The 18,714-nt window shown below is 35.9% G+C and overlaps 1 protein-coding gene across 1 annotated transcript; it reads left to right on the top strand.

Annotated features, from left to right (window-relative positions):
* The first annotated feature begins 13,399 nt into the window (after nucleotides 1–13,399).
* On the top strand, nucleotides 13,400–17,185 carry LOC143558063 (uncharacterized). Its single transcript, XM_077046986.1, has 11 exons — nucleotides 13,400–13,531; nucleotides 14,362–14,423; nucleotides 14,573–14,712; nucleotides 14,791–14,849; nucleotides 15,021–15,044; nucleotides 15,294–15,376; nucleotides 15,463–15,527; nucleotides 15,632–15,681; nucleotides 15,934–16,035; nucleotides 16,132–16,191; nucleotides 16,893–17,185. Exons 1-11 carry the CDS (start codon nucleotides 13,529–13,531, stop codon nucleotides 17,016–17,018), a joined length of 774 nt encoding a protein of 257 aa, XP_076903101.1. The 5' UTR covers nucleotides 13,400–13,528; the 3' UTR covers nucleotides 17,019–17,185.
* Nucleotides 17,186–18,714: the final 1,529 nt, after the last annotated feature.

Raw genomic sequence — 18,714 nt, 5'->3', positions numbered from 1 at the left:
CGAAGAGATGAAAGTGTTCCATTTAGATGTGAAAAGTGCCTTTTTAAATGGTAAAGTCGATGAAGTGGTATATGTTGAACAACCTCCGGGATTCCCTGATCCAGATTTTCCTGATCATGTGTACAAACTTAGTAAAGCTTTATATGGGCTACATCAGGCACCTCGTGCCTGGTACGCAACCTTGTCCGATTACTTGCTTGATAATGGGTTCGAAAGAGGAAAGATCGATAGCACGCTGTTTGTCAAGAGAAAAGGGGGAGATTTTCTACTAGTTCAAGTCTATGTGGACGACATCATTTTTGCTGCATCAAAAGTCGCCATGTGTCAGGAATTTGAAGCAGTCATGAAAAAGAGGTTTGAAATGAGCGCCATGGGCGAATTAACTTTCTTTTTGGGATTGCAGGTAGATCAGAAGAAAGATGGGATGTTTATTCATCAAACAAAATATGTCCATGATGTGCTCAAACGCTTCAAGATGGACGATAGCACCCCATTTGATACTCCAGTTTGCGTCAACCACAAACTGGATGCTGATTCTGACAGTGATGAAGACGTTGATCCCACCCAATATCGAGCAATCATAGGTTCTTTAATGTATCTAACTGCATCTAGACCTGATATTATGTTTGCAGTTTGTCTTTGTGCTCGTTTTCAGGCAAGCCCGAAGGAATCTCACATGAAGGGAGTGAAGAGAATATTGCGGTATCTCAAAGGCAAGCCTAAGTTGGGATTGTGGTACACGAAAGGGGGAGAATTGGATTTGGTAGCTTACACAGATTCTGACTATGGAGGTTGCAATCAGAACAGGAAGTCAACAACCGGTGGATGTCAGTTTCTGGGAGGAAGATTGGTGTCATGGCAGTGCAAAAAGCAGACCTCAGTAGCCATTTCCACCTGCGAAGCAGAGTACATGGCAGCATCAAACTGCTGCTCCCAGGTTCTATGGATACAACAGCAATTGCGCGATTACGGTCTGAATTTCACTCAAACTCCTATTTGCATTGATAACACTGCTGCAATCTCAGTAACTAACAATCCCGTCAAACACAGCAAAACTAAACATATTGACATTCGTCATCATTTTATACGGGATTGTGCTGAGAAGAAATTAGTTGTGCTTGAAAATGTTGATTCTTTGGATAATTTCGCCGATCTTTTTACTAAAGTGTTTGACCGATCCCGTTTTCAAAATCTTGTTGAGCTTAATGGGATGATCAATCCTGAGTAAAAAAAAAAACACATCACTATCGCTTAGAATTATGTCGGTTGCTTCAGTTTGAATGACACATCTTCGGATATGTTTGGTCCTTACTTCTACTAGTAGATTATGAGGATAGCCATTAACCAGATGACTGAAAGTGACCGGGGGGTTTATGATGGATTTTTACTCTTTCGCTGAAAAATAGTCGTTCATACTTAGTTAGAAGGACACATACACGTATGTGATCGGTCCAGCTGGTCCATTGGATCTTTAGGATAGCCGTTTACCTGAAGACTTTGACTTGATCGGGGCGATAGAATTTAAAATTTTTTTGGGAGATGATATAATTTTTCAAGTCTATAACTTCGTAAGAAGTTTCAATACAATGTTTTAAAGAAAATTGATCCAACCATGGAAAGTGATAGAAACGCTAATTCTGTGTGCTTAACTGGTGAAGTTATTAGGCCTAAAAGACTCTAAAACAGCCATTGTATGTTAGGGTAGCTTTCTATGGTGCGTAAAAGTAGAAGTGATACAAACTAAATCTCCTCGATTTAATGTGGAGAATCATTCTGAGTTGTGCATGTCTCCATATACATCTTTCCGAATGATAGGCAGAAAAGTGATTACCCAGTCATACACGAGCCCGTGAGTGTTCTGATTCCCGAGAAGATAGTGTCGAGTACCTGCAGTGATCCAGATTCGGGACTTGCAGTTGTCTATAATTTGAAGTTGTATTAATGTCTTTATTAAAAAAAAACATGTTGTTAAGCCTTCTGAAGCTTATGTTGTTTCAAATATCAATAAAGAGGCAAGAAAGAAAACGGGAAGAAGACTCTAAAGATTGATGTGTGCTTACTTTTAATCAGACACTACGGGTAGAAGTCAACTCGGGGTGACTTGGGGAAAGCCAAATACGCTTTGAGAATATATAGGAGGCATCACATTCTCTCATGTGATGTCCATCTAAAGTTTGAGCTTAATTGAACCTTATCCGTATCACAGAAGTGATGAAAACCATACTAAGTTTTATACCTGCTTACAACCTGTTTCTTTATGCCATAATACCGCTGAACATGGATCTATGTGACAGCCGCTTAATTAGTATGATTCCTGTTCGGATCTTTTTTAAAACATGCAGGTCCTCGTCAAGACTGAAATTTGATCCCGTTTATTTAATTACTAAAATTTTCATTGCATATTTTGTTTTATGGTTTAAAACTTGGTTACTTGGTTCTTAAAAGCCAGTTGCTTTTTGATCAAATTTATAAGGTCTGGTTTGTAAATTAAAATAGGCGAAGTTACTGGTAAGGTAAAGGGGCGAAGTTGTTCAGGGGCGAAGTTAATGGTAAGCGAAGTTGACAATAACTTCGCCCATGTATTTTCAAAAGTATAAAAGATGTTACAGGGGTCAACTTGGTCAAATACTTTCCACCCTTCAAACTCTCGGCGAACTTATAACCACACTTCTACCCTCGGTGAACTTAATCCTTGAATCGAACCTCATTATTATCTGTTTCTTGTCCGTGATCAAGGTGTGTAGGATCGGTTTAACCTGTAATTCATATTAATGGTGTTAATCAGAAGCCTTTGTGGTCCGATTTGTGACATAGTTTATGCAACCCTTTAAACACTCGATAAACTTTCTGTTTCTACGTTGTTTGTAACCCATTTAGTCTTCTAGATCTTGATAGTACTATCTTCTCATGTTTTCATTCTCAAAAATTTCCAATCAAAACCTTGAAAAAAAAACGATCGGGTTTGCGCCGTTTCAGTTAAAGGCGAAGTTAGTGTTTAGGCGAAGTTGTTCTCAACTTCGCCCTAGGTATAACTTCGCCTGCTCAAGCTTATTTTATTTAAACGTTCTGGTTTGTTCTCAGGCGAAGTTGTACTCAACTTCTCCATATGGCTAACTTTGCCTGCACATTAGATGTTATCATAACTTCGCTCATGGTAACAGGCGAAGTTATGACCTCCTACGTCGATGTTCTAACTTAGACCGTTTGTTGTGCAGATATGGCTGCTGTGGCAGGGGCTGGTGGTGCTGGTGGTGACGAAGGTGGTGACAACAACCGACAGTTCTTTCCGGGTCACAACATGTATATCACTTTGGATCCGGATGCTAGTGGTATAGATGACTAACGTGAGATCATATCATTCCTCGTTCGCTCACGTATTTTTCACGCCATCACGACTACTCTCCCCATTTCTCTACCAAATATTGAAGACTTTTGGCGAACGGTATAATATGACTGTAGAGTTGATCCTCCGGTTATGCGCGCTACAGTGAACAATCAGGTGGTACAGTTCTCTGCAGATCAAATAAGGGTCGCTTTGCAGTTCGGGGTTGAAACTACAAATGATCCAACAGATTTTCCGGCTCCATTCAGAGATGGTGCGTTTCTACGTATGGGTTATTCGGGTCCGTTGGGTGACACTCAAAGGAGAAAGGGATTTTTACTAGATCAGTGGCGTTTTCTGATGCACGTGATGATAGTGTGCATGTCTGGTCGTAAAGCTGGTACAGACGGTATGGGGGCAACGATGCAATCTGCAATGACAGCCCTGACTTACAACAAGCCATACAGCTTTAGTCAGATGGTGTTTTATGAAATTGATCGTCAGAGACGCGCGGTCGCCAGGGAAAGATTTTTAATGTATCCAAGATTTTTACAGATGATTCTGAATCATGTAGCCCCTACGATGCCTCAACGACGTCCTATCCGTTATGTTGAGAGTGTAAGTAAGAGAATCTTTGCGCAATGTAGGTCATCAAGTGCTCGTAGCAAACCAGAGCTTCGTCCGCGGCACACTGCATTGTTTGGTTATTTGGTGAACCCTGCCTATATTGCTCCTCCAGGAGATGAATTTCGTGACCCAGCACCGCAACAGGCTAATGTTCCTCAACCACCTCATGTGGTTCAACCACCACCTGTGGTACAGCAAGCACTGCCTGCTGATCCTGTTGCAGCTCCGGAAGAACAGGTCGATCTTGAAGCCGCCTTTGGAGGACAAGGGTTCTTCGACATGGAACAAATTGATCCAGCTGCTGAGGTTCGAGCTCCAGTAGCTGAGGCATCTGGTGTGCATGTCTCTATGGTCGCTACGTCTGTGGCGGATTCTGAGAGAACCGACTCCGATTCCTCCACTGACGATATTGCTGAAGCACAACAGATTCTGGTCAGACAAAAAAGAATACATGGCAAGAGAAAGAAAGACTCGGATGACAGTGAATCTGACTATGAGGAGGAGTTAGACAAGTTGGTACGAGGATCGAAGAAGGTCAGAACTGGTGAGAGTTCAGGAGTTGGTGAAAGCTCAAGGGTGGTTCGTTTCTCTCCACCCTCGTTATCTGGTATGACTATGGTTCCTGCTTCTATGCCTGTGACAGTGCCGATGACCTCAAGTGTTCCCGTGGTGACCACATCGTCATCCTTTGGTGTTCCTCCGACCACGTTTCAATTTACAGCACCGGAGATAGTCTCCTTGCCACCTCCTACTGTTACTCCATCGGAGGTTGTTGCAAGATTTGTTGAGTCAACGTTGGTTGCTACTGCGGGGTTGCCTGTTTCAATACCACCCGCAGTTACTTTTCATACTACTTCTGATACTCCAGCTAGTTTGGGAATACCTCCACCTTATGCTTAAGACGTTTCTCACATACGTTTTGATTTTGATGCTACCTTGTCTGATTCTGAAAGGATAGCTGCTCTTGAACGGGTAGTTGCTGAACAGTCAAGAATCAATCTAATCCAGACTCAAGCTATCCAGCAACTTGTAGCAGAAAATCAGATCCAATCGTCCCTCCTTGTTGAACACGGTAAACTATTTGATGCTCTAAAACAGTTCTTAGCATCTCAGGGGGGGACGAGCTGCAAGAGCGACGAGTTGAGAACCAAGAAGAGACAAGATAGAGACGATGATCCCAATGCATCGAAAGGTGCAGGTGGTGAGTTGCCAAGAACTGAACAAACTCTTGGGACTTCCACATCTCAGGGGGAGTCAACTGGAACGGCAGGTGAATCAGGTGGTGAAAATGTCGTGGTTGTTGATGATGAGGAAATGTTGGGTGATGATGATGTGTTAACTATTGAGGAGATTTAAAAGATATGAGAACAGATTGTGATTGATAGTGAGATAGAAGAAAGTGAGATTGTGTATGACAGTGTAGAACATGATATTCCAGACGTTGACAAGGTGAATGTGAGTCAAGATATGGATGTGTCAGATGAGTCTGAGTGGGAAGAACAACCGAGATGGAAAGAAGGCTATGCTCAATGGTTTGTTAAGACAAAGAAGCCAGCGGTTCCAACAATGTTCAAAAAGAGTTACAATATCAAAGGGTATGCTGAGTCGAAGAAAGGTATTATTTGCTGGCTGTATGATGAGCAGTTAAAGTTATTTGTGATTAAACGCTTTGATGGGATTCAGTATTTTAAGAGGACGTTGAGATCTCTCAATACCTTTCCTGAGTGTGAGGTGAAGGATTTGGCTAGATTGAGATTGATTAATAGGAGTGATGACAATATGGCTAGAATAATTGGGAAGATTGTGTGGAAAGAAAGTGTGAAAGAGAAGAAATTTGAGTTGTTAAAGCCTCAGAAAGGAAAGTTAGTTGAAGATAAGGAAAGGGGAATGCGAGCTGATGGCAAACCTTGGATGGTGATGAAATATAAGCCGATTCGGTGTTTGAAAGAAGTGCCGATGAAGATAATGCCCAAGGATGTCTTAAAGAGTCTCAAGTGGTGGTACGTTGATAGTCAAACAGCTGAAGCTGTCATGGAAGATGAAGACGAACAGGAGATTCTAAGAGTGTATGATCCCATGCACTTGGTAAATTTATCTCAAGCTGATTTGCAGGTACTAAACGATAAGAAGATCTTCTATATTCCTGCGTGGAAAGATGAAGCCAAGAAGTACCAGAGGGTGGTCTCTGTCTGTGTAAGACAGAGAGTTCATGCTTGAAGACGGGTGACACGAGATTTTTGGGATTACTAGATACGAGAATGAAGATAGAGATATGAAGCTACTGCCAAGGGGGAGTCTGTTGGTGCATAATGTCAGTAGTTCAGTATCTCGTGTTTTGTATGTGTCTGTAATCGTGTTAGATTGTTAGTTTTGGTTTTGAATATTGTTTTGCACAAGTTCGCCTGGGATGTAGGCGAACTTAGAGATAAGCGAAGTTATGACAACTTCGCCTAGTATGTTAGGCGAAGTTGTCGAGGTCTATTTAAACCTCACTTCGACTTATTTTGATAAAGTTTTTTCCGAACGTGTATTGGTGATTACTGATATCACGTGTTGAAGTGTTGCAATACAATCGTGCTTATTAGTATTGTGACGTGTGTTTGTTTATCGGTTCAACGTATTATCTATCTTATGCTCGTATCGTATTACGTGGGGATTCCACACCCTCGTGTTACGAGATACTCCTGTGTAGATCCGGCTGGAAACCTACAAATAGTAATTAGTGTAGGTTGTTGACTAGAAATGTAGGATACATATATAGTGTTCACTATAAGAATAACTTGTTCTTATTATTTTATTTATTGTATAACAGAAAATGGTTTCTTATTTGTTTATGTGAAAATATATGTATGTTGTAGACTAGACTCTCGGATAAACATTAATATTGGATACATAATAATGAATAAAAAACAATTAAAATGAAAGACAATTATGTTATGTAAAGTTTCCATAACAGTTGTTAGTTTACAAAAATAGCACTCAAAACACTACTAGTTTACCCTTGTAAATAAATAAATAGAAAAGAAAAATGAAAATACATGATTGGTTAAAATCATTTCTTCCATTTCTTGCAATAATTTGATTTATCTTTTGAACTTAAACCTAGATATAAATAACTAAAGAAATAAATTTAGTAGTTAGTTGTGGTTAGATAGAATGAGTGGTCACAAACTCTTTTGAGCCTAAGTTAGCTAAATTTTATTTTATCTTCTTCTTCCTCCGAATTCTCGAGCAGAGACGGATCCATAAACTTTTATAACGGGGACACAAATTTAGTAGTGTCAAAACAAAGTGATCAAGATAGGCCGGGTTAGATGAGTCGATAAAAATACTTATTTACTTAACGCAAAACCGCATAAACAAGAAATTGTTTATTAAACATAACAATAAACAATAAGTTAAAAAATCATTTGTAAACGAAAAACAAGAAAACGTACATTTATTGTTCAATTGGTTAATTCAACAACAACAAAATAGAGCCCTTTGTCTCTGTGTTTTCACATCGAGAATTATTTGCAAATGAAGGGATGTCAAAGGGGCTTCTTACTTCCCAAAAAAATCCTCCTACATCTCTATATAAACGTTGGTTTACTTATCAGTCATGATTAACGCATGTTAACTTTAGGACCGATTAAAATCTACTATTAAGTTATAAATTTTTAAAAAAGTTTTTTTAATTTTGAAAATCCAAAAGCTAAGAAAGGACTATTTATTATTCCAAGAACCACATTCTGGCTTTAACATTTATGGAGTTATTATTCCTTCTAAAGCCATTATATAAGCATGCGTCTTGATTGTTGAAAACCCACTCCAACTACTTAACAAACTTCTTCTTCTTCTTTTTCTTCTTCTTCTTCTTCTTGTATATTTAACCTTGATCAGTTTACTAGCTAGCTCCCATAAGTACTAGTTAAATCTCCACTTCCTCAACAAATACGACACTTTGTAAGTCTCTCATTCATTTCCAAATTCTAACCATCTTGTGTCTATCATTCTATATGCATGTATACATGTATATGTTAATATTGTTGCAAAAATCGGCTTTGGTGCTAGTCGGTCAACATCGGTCAAAGTCGGACATAATCTGTCAAAATTAGGGATAGAATGAGTCCAAATCGTATCATATCGTATCAAATTTGTGATGAATTTGTCACATAGTACAAACTTTGTTAATTTACACTAAAATTCTCCAACTTTATTAGTTATTTTAATTATGTTTGGGTATTTTACATTTAAATTTAAGCTCTCAAACTTTACTAGTTTAGATATAAAACACATAAACTTAAGTATATATACATAAAAATTTGTTGCCGTCTGTCATCACCGTCCACATATTTTTCGTTTTTACTAGTAATAAATAAAACTGATCTATAGTTGTTTTGTTGTTTTTTAATAGGCAGATTCAATTACAAATGCGGTTTATAAGGATCTGTCGAGCTAATCTACAATGGCGTCTTATTCAACGTCATCTAAGGAGCTATCAACGTATGGTGTGTTTTTGAGCTTTAATTATACAGGAAGAAATTACAGCCTTACTTTAGAGCGCTCTTCCTATCGAATAGCTTCAACAGTGGCTTGGTGAAGATCATATATATGCTCACCAGGCCAACTTGTTTCTTCATTAGTTTATTTTCGGTGGGATTCCCTTGCTACACGTCACTCCAACACATGGAGGAAAATTGTGGTATACACGAGTATACTCGCCGCAGGAGACGTAGCATGGATAGGGGTCTACATCTTAGCCATTTCAAGATAACTAATGAGAAGATCTTTTTATATGAGTATTTGACTAATGACTATGTAAAAAAATTTTAAAAGTTTAGACCTTCATTAATATGTAGAAAAGTGAAAGAGATGTTAAAGAAAGTGTTCATTTAATGTTTGATTTCCGGTTGTCGGTAAAAACAAACGTATACTAATAGTATGTACAAAAATGAGTGGGAACATATGATGAAGATGAGGGTGTTGAATATAAACCGGTATATAATTCATTTGTCTTTTTATATGTTAAAAAAATAGTGTACTTTTTTTAATTTTCAAGACATTTTTAACACTTTTGTTGACTAATAAAATAGTTACAGGTAGCAACAATTAATGAATTATATTATAGCAAATTTCTAAATAAAATGAAGTACCAGATTTCGTTTGTTGCTTTGATAAAGATAGGTTAATTTGTTAAGATAAATATATAATTAGATTTTGTTCATTTTATTTGATAGTTTACCTTTTTTATTCATTTGATAGTTATTTACATATTATTCATTTGATTTTGGATTTAAACTAGAAATTTGCCCATCTTGCGTTGCGACGAGAGCATGCACTGTTAACAACGCATACTTCAACTTTGTGTCGGGTATGGAAATTATTTGAGCTACCGCATTGCCGGGGGTAACTTACAACTTGCATGTTTAAGATAATTAATTGAATGATTATTCGAATTCTAATTTAAAGTGTGCCACCACTTGTACATTCTATCGGCTCATATGTGATCACTTGTCCGTAATCGAATTTCCCAAGTTCACATCGAGCGACGAGCACACACTCGTCTCACTACCTCGTTCCATTTTTATAAAATTCAAGACATCGAAGTAATTTATATTTTATCAATTACACAACACATAATTATGCATACACAGTTACCAATAGTTGAGAAACTTAGATTTACACTCCTTCCTATAATTCTCATAAAGAATTCAAAAGCACTAACATGGGGTCATTCTCATGCTAAAAAACTCATGGGGCGGATACATGTGGATTCGATGGAGTTCGCTATTTAAAAGGATTACGCCACGTGTATGATGTCTGACAAACCCGTAAACTTTGTATTTAAACCCGTTGAATCCGTTAGTTTTGATACAAAAACCGTCTCCTTGAAAACATCGACTTCATGATGTTTCATTATGTTTTTATCTGTTCCGTGAGTTTTTGAAAATTGTTTGAAAAAAAAAGAACTTTGCTTTTTATTTTATATTTTCTAAATATAAATAAAAATTCAACATTTCAGATATAGGTTTTGAGCCGACACGAGTTTTCACACGTGGTTTTTTGTTTCGTTTTCGTTGATTTTTTTGGTTTCGATTCATTTCTCAAGTTTTTTTTGGAACGAGGACAACGGATAAACATTTTAGTTTTTATATTTTTACATTTTTTTGCTTTTTGATTTATATATTGAGTTATAATTTTATATTATTTATTTGAGGGGTTTTCTATTAACATCAAAGACTCACTGAGCCAATAAAAGCATGGTGAAACATTACAGAGTCGATTGTCTTCAAGGAGACGATTTTGTATTAAAACTCAAGAATCCGACAAATTTTGGTACAAAGTGGGTCTTGTCAAACATCAAACACGTGGCATAATAATATTGAATTGCGAACTCCATCGGCACGAATCCAAATGTGTTGGCTTTGTGAGTTTTGTATAGTTTAAAAAATTTTGGGTTAAATTTGGATTCTCTCTCCTTAAAATTGACTATTTTGGAACTTTTTTCATTTTTTTATCTTGCTAGAGACACCAGACAAAAATTAGGTTGCACCTCATTTATACGTCGCGTGTTCTATATGTGGCGTATGAGAGAGTTTTGTTTTTTTCCTGTTTGTATCTTATATGCCGTGTATAGTGTTATGCGCAACATATAAGTACGAGATGACAAGTGATGTGATACTCAGGTGTACCCTATATGTCGCGTGTAGCCCTATAAGCGATGTTTAAACCCCCTTTTTTTACTCTTTTAAAAATACTAATTAACCAATTAAAATTACTAATTACTCTTCTTTTAAAAATACTATTTTTATAAATAGCTAATTAATCTTTTTTTTCATTAATAGTTTTGTTATTAATCCTTTTTTTAATTAATAATTTTTAAAAATAAATAAGCAAATATAATAATTAATCTTTTTTTATTAAATAAATAGCTAAAAATAATATTTAATCTTTTATTATTAATACTTGTTTTAATTAATAACTTATAAAAAACAGAGATGGAGCAGCAAGATCGTCTACCACAGGGGCCGACACCGATCTACATCGAGGGGGATGTGTAGTTACAGACTTATCCCCCTGCGCAGTTTCAGGCGAAGAGCACCGCAACTTTGAATTCGAGCTGATTGTCGTTAACGACGTTTGTATTTAAAAAAGTGAATATTTATAAAAACTAATACAACAAAAATAAAACCCCAAATAAACACACACATATATATGCCACGTATAGCAATATACGCGACATATAGCTTTTAATTAATGTCCTTAGGGAGGGGGGGAGAGACACCTCTTTATGCACGCACATATAGTGCTATACCGGCATATAGAAGGGTGTCCTCCCCTCAAAAAATAAAAGAAGTTGGTGTCTAGAGAATTTCCCATATTTTTAGGAGAAAATAAATATTAAATGGGTCTACAGTGACAATGTAGGGAGATGATAGACATGGCATGAGTGGTGTCGATCATTTCATAGGTGATGGGACTGCTCATTTTTTCTAGTCATATTGTCACTTTTAATTAGTGTTACAAAGCTTATGAATAATCAGTGTTTTTCTTCTAACATATCTACCATCGGTTGAGGTGTTACAAAATATATCCATTCTATAGTTTGAGATGAAAAGTATGATCATGAATCAATGTTATGTGATGGTGATGAGAGGGAGAGAGAGAAAGAGAGATTTTGTAAGATTGGCGCATATGAAGGATGAATACCCTCAATTATAAGAACAATTGTTCTTCCTTGATGATACATAATTTTTGGAGTTAATGCTCATGGATCTTGTTGTCGGTCTATTTATGAACTATTACATTGTTGAGAGAGGCGTGACATTGATTCACGGACATCAGATAATAAGGATTGAAATGAATAGAAAGTTAGAAACAACGTAACTGAGATTATCCATTGGATGTAGTCAACTATTAAGAGATGTTCTACATGTTCTCAATGTCTCAAATAGTATCATTTTTGCAAGGAGTTTGACGGCTATAAATACTCAGTCTCATTTAATGATGAGTTTATGACTAGGTTATAAGAAGGTATTCCTCATTCATTCTAAAAAATGGAATATAGTTATATCAACTTAGGTTATGAGATAAACCTACAAACGTTATTAACACCCCTCACAGCGAGCCAGCTAAAGTAGCTCATGAGTAGTTTGACCCATTTACACTCATGTTGTAACACCCTGATTCCTATTTTGCGATATTTGTTGGATTTTAACATTCAAACTTCAATCAAAACTCAATCATTACACTTTAATTAACGTTTTACAAGGTAAAACCATTCATTAAGTCTGAAACTTTAATGAATAGTTTAAAAGCAAAACATAATGTGTAATGCCAAATCACTTTCATATATTATAACCATCTGAATAGTTTAAGCGTCCAATAACAGTGAAACTTTTTAATCGGTTTACATTCAAATATAAATCTTCTGACCGATTAGTAGGCGTCAACTTTCTCGACTTGTTATCAGTCAAGTTCTTTCATCAAACCCCCACACTCCCCACATGGGTTTAACACGAGGCTCTTTTATATTTTTATAAATATGTGATTTTTGTTTAAACTATCTTCCGTCTTACTTTTGAGTCATATTTCAACTGTTACATAACTAAGCCTGCATGACTAAAACCTCACAAATACTCAAAACTCAAACCAATTCAATTTCTAATACATAAACTTTATTTATCCATTTAGTTTGCTACTTTCATTACTACCATATATTATACCCCAAGTATTTGAGTCATGAAGCTTTACCTTACTTTTTTGAGTAGACCGCTTATGTTAACTGATTGGTCGTTCCTCATTCATGTCACAATCCCCCACAACTTTCTATTGTTTACTGCCTCGATCTTCTACCACCCCGGATAGCAGCCACTCACCCGCTGCCATTCGTCACTCCTACACCAATCCAAACTCAGTGTTGTAGTCAACATCACTTGACCCTATCAATAATCGCAACTCACCACCACCGCCACCTTGTTTTCGCCTCTATCCTCCCGATCACGACATTTGTCTTTTTCTCAACACCCCACTTTCTCTCCTGTGAGTAGACTAGTCGACCAATTAGATTTATATGTGGTATTTGGTGGTTTGTTAAACTTAGATCATCTTATCACTTAATCACCAAAATTCAAATTTCAACTTCTATCTTCTTTCTTTCATTGTTTTTAAAGGATTCAAGTTTCATCTCTTAACCTAATAAAAATACATAATAATAATAATCATAACCCGTTATTAGTATTTCATATTTTTTAACAGTATTTGAAAACTACCCAATATCCGAATACGCCTTCTCAGAATTAGATGTCAATTGTTCATATAATTTTAACGTCCCTAAACTGACTCGTCTAAAAACGTTATCAAAAAGAAGCCCATCGTTATCAAAAAACCGTTTTGAGTCCGGCTTTAAATCTAATTTCTCTAAATATAATATATGATATATATGACATTAAATGATGGAAATAAACTGGTATTAGATTACATTACACCTGCCTTCTCACATCATTAATATTTGAGAATCGGTGGAGATTGAAGCAAGCTGTGAGCACTGCCCACAACCAAATTATTCATATTGCTACCGATTAGGGTTTCAAAGCCATGGTCAGTCAGTTCATCATTTTTCACTTAATTTCTTGCAATTTCTTGTCTTTTAATCATTTTATAATCATTTTCTTGATAAAGTTTGAATCTTTTTCTTTAAACTGTGTAATTATTATCAGTTTTAATGGTTTTAAAGGTTAGGGATTTGTTTCCTCTTTGTATGATTGTTATGGTTACAAGAAAGCTTTTGAACTCAATGGATTATAGATTATTTGATAAATTAATGTGCTTTATTATGTTTTTGAATGATTGATTGTATATTAAAAGTTAACCTAATTTAGAATTGGTAATTTTATTTAGGTAAAATGGATTTTAATTTTGCAGTTGCCCGATAATAATCCCGTGTCAAAAAAATTCAAAAATTCTTGCCATCAGTCCCACTTTTCGCCCTTTTTTTTAATTGGGCCCGTTAAAAAAACTTAACTCCGTTAATTTTTTTCCGAATTTCAAACTGATGTTTTAGTGCTTTTGACCGGATTGATGATATGAGTCGATTGATGTAAAATTTACATCAAAACGGTGCTCCAAACGACGAAACGTTGTTTGAACTTCCAATTAGCAAAATCAAGCCGTTTGGAGCGCCGGTTTCAAAATAAGTTTTACATCAATCGACTCGTATACTTCTTCCGATCAAAAGCCCTAAAACATCAGTTCCAAATTCAGAAAAAACTTAAAAGGAGTCAAATGAGAAAAAATGGGGTGAAAGGTGGGACTGGTGTCATGAATTTCTTGAGGTTGGATTATTATCGGTCAACTGCAAAAAGGTGGGATTATCAAAATCCAATTTGCCTTTTATTTATAATCCTGATTATTTTCTTTATTATTGACAGAACAAGCTTGGCAGAGGGCAGAGGGACAAAGTCCATCAATTTATGACAATTACCGGAACAGGGTGATTCGCTCGCATTATTAACATTTTAACTCCTTTTTATTCATATAACATGTTCTGTAAAAACTTATGAAAGCTTCAAGAAATATAAAATTGTAGATTTGTACGATCTGTGTTACTTAAGTGCTTTCTGTTAATTGTCGTGAACACAGTGAAACAGTTGCGTTAGCGACTTTGAAGGCCAGTGATTGGAATCTTGATGGTGCATTTGATGTCTTCTACCGACAGCCTCATGTGAATAAGTCGTCGATCAATGCGCGAAACATTGAGGAATTGTATAATAAATACAAAGGTAAATTTACCATTTGTTTTTTATATTCTGATATTTTTGAAGGAAATATGATTTCTTAGTGTGAGCTTTGTTTTATAGATCCTTATGCTGATATGATTATGGCTGATGGCATTGGCAACCTCTGCAATGACCTTCAGGTATCTCTCACACACACATGCGCAAATTAGTTTTATTCGTGGTTATATGGTTTCTGATTAAATTTGTGAGCTATTTAGATGCTAGGTTGAATATAAATTGCGAATTATACTCATATTATTTACGACCGAATTTTCTAAATGTTATTCTGATACTTGTTTCTGTTATGATAGGTGGATCCTCAAGACATTGTTATGGTATGTTAAGATGTATATTTTATAAATAGATTACATGTATAATCACAACTTTATTAATTATAAAGCACCAAGTTATTAGAAGCGTATTCCCCTGATGTCGGAAAAAGGAAAAAAAATTATTAGTTTATACGCACATAAGCTTTCTATAAATATATCTTTTTTTTCTTTAAACAAAAGATCTTTTAAGAAATATTTTAATATAATTATGTTAGATTTGGCTAACACATTTTGCTGATATCGTTACTTCAGTTGGTCATTTCGTGGCACATGAAGGCTGCTACCATGTGTGAATTCTCAAAGCAGGAATTTGTTGGTGGCTTGCAGTCGTTAGGGTAAATTCGATTCGATTCACATCTATATTGATAGATTGAGAGTAATATGTTATCAAATAATTAAAGTAACTTTCTATTAATAACAGGATAGATTCGCTAGAGAAATTCCGTGAGCGTATTCCATCTATGCGTGCTGAGCTGAAAGACGACCGTATGTATCATATCTTATTATTTTCATCATTAGTTGCTTAACAGTGATCATTGTTTTAAAGATCGATCTAATGTGGTGTTCTTTTGTTGTTTTTCTTGTCGCAGAGAAATTTAAGGAGATTTATAACTTTACATTCGGCTGGGCAAAGGAGAAGGTACTTAAACTAATTTAAAATCAGATTTTTACACATTTTTTCTTATTATTGCTAAAGCTATAATAAAAGCACGGGAAGAAACCATCATAATGAAATGGCTGAATATGTGCTGATTTACATACACACTCGTTCTTTATGTGAAGATCTTGCACATTTGATGTTTATATGCATATATACATATAGTTAGTTATTACATGCTTAATACTGCAATGCTCTTAAATAGTATTAAATTATATTCTTTTATGATTTCAGGGTCAGAAATCGCTAGCATTGGATACAGCAATTGGGATGTGGCAGTTGTTGTTTGAAGAAAATCATTGGCCAATGGTTAATCATTGGTGTCAGTTCTTACAGGTAACCCTAGAGTTGTAGCACACACGTTTTACTTAATCTTTGTCCTTATTGGGATGATTTAAAAGATTAGTTTTTTGCATTGTTTTTCAATTTCAGGCTCGACATAACAAAGCTATTTCTCGAGATACTTGGTTTCAGCTACTGGAATTTGCCAAAGTAAGATTCAAGCCCTCAAATCTTATTAGAAGTGTTGTTAATAGTTTTTCAAGCTTGGGCTCGTCTGTTATATTATTAAAGATGTAATTATTTTATTTATATAATTATTCTTTCTATATAGTTATAATTATAAATTTTCTACGTAACATAATATATATGATATACCTAACTTTTTCATATAATAATGCTTAGTGTAAACCGCACAGATGGTCCCTCAGGCTTGGGCCAAATTATAGATTTGGTCGAATGGTCCCTATGTGTTAAATAGTGCGGGTTTATTTCTCAACAACCGTGTTTGTTTTCAAGGATGTTTCACAGACTTAAAAAAGTTTATTTAATCAGTTAGTTTTATGGGCATTAATGTTTTTTTGGTATGTTAAAACTTGAAATGACTATTGACTAATGTGCCCTTAAAACCAACCGACAAAATTAACTCTGTTAAGTTTTTGGGGCCATCCTCGAAAGCATACATGATAACTGGAAACTATAGCCGCAAAATTTAAAGCTTAAGCACCAAATCCATAATATGGTCCAAACCATAGAGGTCATCCGTGTAATTTACTCTAATATATGTCATGTAACTTATTATATATAAAACTGAGATTATTATATTTAAATAAGTAATAATAGGGTACGATTGGTTTCTCGAGCTATATGCGAAGCTTTGCGTAGCTCGCTAACATATTTTTTTATGTATGCAGAATGTGGACCCGATACTATCAAACTATGATGCAGATGGTGCTTGGCCATATCTGATTGATGAATTTGTGGACTACCTAGGCGAAAACGGCATTGTTCAGAAGGGTGTTATGAAGGAGTGGCTTTAGAACATGTTTGTATGATTTGGAGACTTACATTTGGTCTGACGCATAATGTGTTGTGACCAAGTTAAGCCTTCCTTTGATTTATTATTATTCAAGAACCAAAATATATGTCTATAGACAGAATATATATAGCCTTGTTGGGATAATTTAATTTACTTTTGTTTGGATTGTTTGATGTGTGCTTTCTTTGGTTGGTGTTGTTTTTCTTGAATTTTTATTTGTTGGTTTAAAATAATTTGCGTGTTTGATTCGAACATGGAGCAAATGTGTTTCTGGGAGTTTCAGTGTTTCTGGGGACTTAAGACGGATGACCCGCTATCCTCTTTCTTATTTATTATTGCTATGGAAGGTCTTACTGATATGATGAAACGGACGGTGGATAAAAGGGGTTTATTCCGGGTTAAAATGTGGTTCAGTGGCCCAGTTTTATCGCATTTTTTATGTGCGGATGATGTGGTTTTTATTGGTGAATGGAATGACCTTAATTGGATGGCATGGGATAAAGTGTCGGCTCCGATTGAGTATGGGGGTCTTCTAGGATTAGGTGTTTTAAGAGACACAAATGTCACTTTGCTAGCAAGAGAGGTAATCTATGGCGGAAGGTTATATGGTCGTTTCATCATTCTTCTTGTACATGGTCTTTTATCGCGGTAAAACTTTCCTATGCAGGCCCTTGGCAACAAATAATAAGAGTATCTCCTGAGCTTGAATCAACCAGTGTCGACTTGAGTAAGCTAATCCGAACAGTTGTAAAAAGTGGGAAAAAGACGTGGTTTTGGCTAGACGTTTGGATTGGTGATAGCCCGCTGTGTGATTGGTTGCCCTTTTTTCGAATGAAAAATCAAAATGATGCTCGGTGGCAGATTGACTTTTCATGTTGGATGGCGCGATTTGTGGGAGATGGGATTGGTATAGAGATAGGGGTTAGCTAACTGTTTGTTCCGGAATCCGGAGTATAATTTTAAATGGATCCCAAGGAAAGTGGGATTTGTGGCTTGGAGGGCTGTGTTAGACTGTTAGCTGTTAAGTAGGCTCTCGACTTTCGATGCGTTGGCAAGAAGAAACATCCCAGTTAGATGGACTATATGCCCAATTTTTGGAAGTGAAGAGGAAGCGGTTGACCATGTATTCATCTCATGTGTAGCTCAAATGATGTGGAGTTTGATCTCTCAATGGTGTAAGGTACCTGATATTTACGCATTTTTGTGTTCGGGATTTGGTACTTACATGTCGTTTCCTAAAGATAAGGCGAAAGTATTTCATGCAGTATGATTGGTTATGATGTGTATTAGGATTACATAATGGTATGATTGGTTATGATGTGTATTAGGATTACATAATGGGATTCCGGTACAAGTTCATATCTTGTTGGAAGAGATAATTTTGGTTTCCTTTGGATTAAAACTAGCTCATAAAGGAACAGACTTTCATCATAAGATTGATGATTTTGTGTTTAATAGTCGGTTGTTTTGGTTTTTTTTTTTTTTTGTACATCAATGGTTGGGCGTGAATCGTAATAACTCACGCTCAGTTGATTGGTGTTTGTAATTGGTGGTTTCTAGCACCTTGCTAGGGTTAATAAAAAGTTTTGCTGGTTGCTAAAAAAATGAATACATGAAATTATTTTGTTTCAAGCGTTAGAAATATAAATATAAGTGAATGATTTAAGTAAATGATGTCAAAACATTCATATAGGAGA

Source organism: Bidens hawaiensis, unplaced genomic scaffold (assembly GCF_021521415.1).
Source record: "Bidens hawaiensis isolate Kalapana, Puna unplaced genomic scaffold, B.hawaiensis_p1.1 tig00019320_1, whole genome shotgun sequence".
In the NCBI taxonomy this organism is placed as follows: domain Eukaryota; kingdom Viridiplantae; phylum Streptophyta; class Magnoliopsida; order Asterales; family Asteraceae; genus Bidens; species Bidens hawaiensis.
Note: the sequence above shows the minus strand (reverse complement) of the source record. Positions and strands in the feature narration are given on the sequence as shown.

Excerpts from the sequence above, each read along its gene's own strand:
- LOC143558063 (XM_077046986.1), top strand. Across the intron at positions 14,713-14,790 it reads ATTGTATAATAAATACAAAG|ATCCTTATGCTGATATGATT; the intron begins GTAAATTTACCA and ends TTTGTTTTATAG. Across the intron at positions 15,045-15,293 it reads ATCCTCAAGACATTGTTATG|TTGGTCATTTCGTGGCACAT; the intron begins GTATGTTAAGAT and ends TCGTTACTTCAG.